The sequence below is a fragment of the Nansenia antarctica genome (genome assembly GCF_963989245.1).
Source record: "Nansenia antarctica genome assembly, chromosome: 1".
NCBI classification, from domain to species: domain Eukaryota; kingdom Metazoa; phylum Chordata; class Actinopteri; order Argentiniformes; family Microstomatidae; genus Nansenia; species Nansenia antarctica.
Window position 1 is genome coordinate 11,917,385 of NC_137674.1, and position 6,000 is coordinate 11,923,384.

The window sequence follows — 6,000 nt, forward strand, 5'->3', positions numbered from 1 at the left end:
AGTGTAATCAAACTAGCTCTCATACATACACAATGCTATCACTGTGTACACAAACACACACACACACACACACACACACACACACACACACACACACACACACACACACAGGCCTCTCTCCTTTGACTGACTAAATGACACTGGTCATGTATGAACGTAACCATACATGTTGATATTTTGTAAGTGGTAGAACTGCACTCAGCACTTCTAGATTTTTCCTTGATCTTTTATGAAGTATACCGGTATTCAGATCTGATCTGCCTACATGTGAAACGACTATGTCATCATTAACAGATCCTCAAAACGATGGTGCCATTTACAGTATATGGTGTACATTAGATGATCCAGTATGATCATGTCCTTTTTGATATTATACAGTATTAGCTCACGAATGCTGTGTGTTCATCTCCCGTATGCTGTATGTGGATAGGCGCTAGGATGGTCAAAGCAGCAAGACTATGTTCGTTAGTTGCATACCACATAGTACTGCCTAGTGATACACCACTGGGGTTAGGGGAGGAGGTACAACAGTCAACAGACCCATACAACTGTTATGGGTTATGTAATACATGTAGGTTAGAAAAGGCTCCAGGGCTATCTGTGGTAGTAGTCTATAGAGGAGGCAATGTAGGTGAACGTATTCCTTCCAGAAGGCTCTCTCTCTCTCTGTCTCTCTCTCTCTCTCTCTCTCTCTCTCTGTCTCTCTCTCTCTCTGTCTCTGTCTCTCTCTGTCTCTCTGTCTCTGTCTCTCTGTCTCTCTCTCACACACACACACACACACACACACAAATGGGGCGAGGCACATGTGGATGACTACGGACAGCAGACAAACAGACAGGCTTTGGAGTACCTTTGTCAATACATTGGTTATTTGTGACATCATCATGCGATATTAATATCTGTTCCTTATTGAAAACAACGGCCTCTCTCCTCCATCCTTCTTCAGGCTATCCTGTCATTTCTGCAGGTTGGTTGTTTTTCTTTCTCCCAGGTGTCTTTCTTCTGCTTGCCCACTAGGTGGTGCTACAGTCGCCTATTATTACCAAGGTGTGAGCCCAACTGTTCACGGGACACATCAGGCTTCCCAGAGGCACAGATCTAGGATCAGTTTTCGCTTCCCAAATCCGAACCTCAACCATTGGTACAATGGTAACTGACCTTAGTTAAGTGTTGAGGGAACATCATCCTACTCCAAGTCCGGACAGCAGGCTACAGTTCTGTAGCTCTCTCTCTCTCACAAGCAGGAATGTTAAACAAAGTGTTACATAAAACAGGTGTAGGTTTGGCTGTGTGTGTCAGAGTCTAGGAGCCAGCCTCATCATCTTGTCTCTGTCTCTGGGGAGAAGCTAAAGTACTGGATGAGGAGGTGGGGGCCCTTCGTGGCTTGGAGAGAGGGAGGTGGGGGTGGGGGAGGGGGTGGTAGGGGCACTCGTTCCTCAGATTGGCCCCTCTCACATACACACAGATCTACACACACACACACACACACACATACACACACGCACGTGCATGCATGTGCATGCGCGCGCACGCACGCACGCACACACACACTCACACTCACACCCACACCCACACCCACACCCACACCCTGTGTTCCAGGGGAAACTTCTAGATGACGTTGTCAAACAGCTGCATGGACTGCATGATGTTCTCATCCTGACAGGGGAATAGGAGAGAGGGATAGATAGGAGAGAGGGATAGATAGGAGAGAGGGATAGATTATTAGGCACAGAGAGACAGCAGAGTGCAGTCGCCACCTCAGTGGCATCATTGATCACTGGTTTTTCAACCTTCTCTCTCTCTTTTTGAGATGTCAATTTACGAGAGTAAAGAAACACAGAGAGACACACAGTATACACAGTACACAAAGAGACACATTGTGTGAAGTCAGATCAAATGTCCACTCATTTTGTATTCGGTCACACACTCACCCTCACACACACACACACACACCCACACACACACACACACACACACACACACACACACACACACACACCCTCACCCACACCCACACCCTCACCCACCCACACACACACCCACACCCTCACCCACACCCACACCCTCACCCTCACCCTCACCCTCACCCTCACCCTCACCCACACCCACACCCACACCCACACCCACACACACACCCACACACACACACACACACACACACACACACACACACACACACACACACACACACACACACACACACACCACACACACACACACACACACACACACACATACACGCAGATGACCTACCTTTTGGCATGACTCGATGAACTCATCAATGGTGACGACCCCATCATTATTCCGGTCCATTTTCTGAAGGGGAAACAGGAAAAAAGTAATTAAATGCCAAACATAGCTTTTTTTTGTGATCAACTTTTTTATTTTTATTTTTAAACAACTCGACAACAAGACAGGTACATTATAAACAATAACGACACATACAACACGACACAGTAAAATAAAACAAGAACCAAAAATAAACCACAACAAAATTAAAATGACGACCTCCCACCCCCCCACCCCCCCACCCGGGATCCAGGCTATTCGCTACATCAAGTGGTTATACTAAGCTTTTGAGGCTCAACGAAATTGAGTTCCACATCTCCAGTATTGGCTGTTTTGCCCCGTGCATCCGGGCTGTTGATAGCTCTAAGTAGACTATGTCTAGGTAAGTTAGGACCCAGACTCTCCGAGAAAGTGTATGGGGAGGCTTCCAATGTGTGGCAATTAACTTTTTAGCTGCTGTAATTCCGGCTAGTAAGCCTCGCTTCTTGATCAGAGGTAGGCCCACATTGGATAGATTGTTTAAGATAAGTGCAATGGGGGAGTAAGGCACATAAGTCTCAAAGTTGTAATGAATTTGCTGGTGGTCAGGATTTCTAGATGCTAACAGTATGTTGGACCAGACCTTATCCCAATCAAAGGCTGAATCTAGTTCTGCCAAACATAGCTATGGACAACTTCATATATACACTCAGTTTTACACTGGTTTGACATAATGCCAATGTGAAGTGTGTCTTGTGGCTTGTTTGACCTGGAAAAAGCTCTCCACATGGTCTCTGGGGGCATCGTCCTGCATATTTGGGTATGTGTACTTCCCCATCATGTCATAGATCGACTTCATTATGTCCGTCATCTCCTAGAAAGGGGAGAGGGAGAAAGGGAGAGGGAGAAAAAAAGAGAGGAAGAGAGGGAGAAAGGAGTAAAGCTAGATGACAATCACAGAGTACTGTCAAAGCAAAACATCAATCATTCACTCTCCACTCTGAAATGTAAGGTCATCTTCAGGCAAGGCAAGTTTATTTGTATAGCACATTTCATACAACAGGGGCAATTCAAAGTGCTTTACATACATTATAAAAAATACAGCAAGAGGAGCATAGTAAGAAAATCTAAATGACACTGAATAAAAGCAAATATAAGAAGTAAATAGATAAAAGCTCTCATAAGACAATAGTTAATGGATAAAATACATTGATAGAAGTGTTTGTGTTTAATCATAACTGCTGCAAAACATGAAGGCTTTTAGCTTAGATTTAAATATTTTTAGGGTTTGGGCCTGTTTGATTTCTTCAGGGAGTTTGTTCCAGGAGCATGCAGCAGTGTGACTGAACGCTGCTGCAATGTGTTTTGTTTTCACTCTTGGAATGATTAGCTGACCTTAGGGACCTTGCGGGAATGTAGGGTGGAAGGAGATGTATTTTGGTCCAATACCATTTTGTGATTTTATGCAGTTAGGAGTACTTTGAATTCAATTCTCAGAGATACTGGTAGCCAGTGTAGGGATCTCAGGATTGGTGTAATGTGTTAGGACCCTAGCAGCAGCGTTTTGGATGAGCTGCAGCTTACGAACAGCCCCTTTAGATAGTCCTGTTAGTAGACCATTACACAAATCAAGTCTACTGAAAACAAAAGCATGGATGAGTTTTTCAAGGTCTTGTTTGGACATGAAACCTCTCATTCTTGTTATGTTTTTCAGGTGATATAGTTGGCTGATTTAGTTTAGATCGGTGTCTAGAATTACACCAAGATTTCTGACCTGTTTGAAGAGAGAGAGAATCAAGTTTTGCACTGACTTTCGATCTTTTGTCAGGTGTACCGAATACAATTATCTCTGTTTTGGTTTAATTGGAGGAAGTTTTGTGTCATCCAGGCGTTTATTTGTTCAATGCCATTACAGAGATTGTCGATGGGTCTATAGTTGTTCGGTGAGAGGGCTATGTAGACTTGAGTGTCAGCTGCATAGCTGTGGTAGGCAACTATGGTGGTAGGCAATTTTGTTAGGCAATTTTGTTCTTTTTGATGATGTGTCCCAAAGGAAGCATGTAGAGATTGAATAGGAGGGGGCCAAGGATTGATCCTTGGGGAACCGCACATGTAATTTTAATTAGGTCAGACACAAAGTTGCCAATGGAGAAATAAGAGCTTCTGTCCTGTAGGTAGGATCTAAACCAGTTTAAGGCAGTGCCTGAAAGTCCTACCCAGGTCTTTAGTCTATCTATTACAATGTCGTGGTCTACAGTGTCAAAGGCAGCGCTGAGCTCTAGTAGTACCAAAACTGAGATTTTTGGGAACTGAGAACGAGGGCTGCACCGTCGCTTTAGTGGGGGTCCAATGAGCTGGCTAACGATTTGTCTTGCCCTGGCGACTGAAGAGCGCAGTTCAGCCAGCTGTGATGAGCGTGGGGAGACTGAGAGGTCATCTGCAGGGCGCATTTCAGTCAGCTGTGATGAGTTTGGAGGGCCCTTTACTGTAGGCTGCGATGAGTCGCAGGACTGTGGGGACACCTGGAGTTTATCCACTGTGAACAATTCAGTTGGCTGTTAGCTGAGTCTGAATAGAGAATTAAGAACACTGCCAACCTTCTAGTATAGACTTGGGTAGACTAGTACAGACTTGTGCTTTTGGAAGAGTTTGTGTGTGTTTGTTTTTGACCTCTTTGGTGATGCAGCCGTCCTTGTTCAGGTCGTACAGGTTGAAGGCCCAGTTTAGCCGGTCGTTGGTGGTCCCTCTCAGAATGATGGACAGACCAAACACAAAGTCCTAAGAAAGACACACACACAAAATTGCTGATTACACTGGATCAATAGAGACAAATAAAAACAAATCTATTTCACTTAGAGAACACACACACACACACACACACACACACTACAGGCTGTGTGGTAACTATTTGTGTTCATGGATTGCAGGGAAGGGCATGTGTCCTGTTTCAATATGGATTCAGGTTCGGCAGCCTATTTACTGCCTGACCGCATCTCTCCCGAAGGAAGTACACATAAAAATAGCGCTCACCTCAAAACTAACCGACCCGTTCTTGTTAGTGTCAAAGGCTTCAAACAGGAAGTGTGCGTATGTACTTGAATCTGAAATGGCAGAGATATACAGTCTGTATCCTTGGACCATTTCCCAGACAACACAATCACCAACATCACCAAAAAATCAGCCAGTCGTTAAATATATCATTCTACCTAAAATATCATTTCAAACAATACCTTTTTCTACTTGAACATGTTCAAACAAGCAGTTCAATATATCATCAATCTGAATATAGTTTGGAACAAAGCAGTGTCCCGTCTCTACTGTGCTAGCACTGGTGGACCTCAGCAGGCTTCTATCTGTCTTTGTTGAATAGCCTGGTCCTATTTCAATGTTTCCTCATTTAATCCTTCTATTCTCCCTTCTATGAGGGAAGAAGAACACTAATCTAACAAGATTGGATGGTGTGACCACACTACCGAAGGTCTGGGTAGATTCGATTGCATTTACTAGACACTACATAACTGACTCCACAACCCATAACCCCAGGGGGCGGTGTTGTACATACATCCCTTACTGTCACGTGTACTTCCTGCCTGAAGGATATAAAGAGAGTGATGTGGTCTGTGCTCGCTCTCGGACATTTCTCGACCAAGTCTCTTTGACGGCGGTCTCGAGTTTGGCCCAGAGACAAACAAGGACGTTTATGGACTAGCAATGTGAGACCTGTAGTCCCTT

At 44.5% G+C, this 6,000-nt stretch overlaps 1 protein-coding gene across 6 annotated transcripts in view; it reads right to left on the reverse strand.

Moving 5' to 3' along the window:
- Positions 1-1,608: 1,608 nt before the first annotated feature.
- Positions 1,609-6,000, reverse strand: part of LOC308158148 (A-type potassium channel modulatory protein KCNIP2) — a gene marked incomplete at both ends in the record, with an annotated part of 125,291 nt that continues 120,899 nt past the window's right edge. For all 6 annotated transcript variants that reach the window (XM_080531745.1, XM_080531748.1, XM_080531747.1 and 3 more), the window contains 5 exons: positions 1,609-1,656; positions 2,254-2,316; positions 3,038-3,142; positions 4,939-5,046; positions 5,299-5,369. In XM_080531745.1, coding sequence (XP_080387871.1) covers positions 1,609-1,656; positions 2,254-2,316; positions 3,038-3,142; positions 4,939-5,046; positions 5,299-5,369 — 395 coding nt within the window. The remainder of the gene's footprint in view (positions 1,657-2,253; positions 2,317-3,037; positions 3,143-4,938; positions 5,047-5,298; positions 5,370-6,000) is intronic.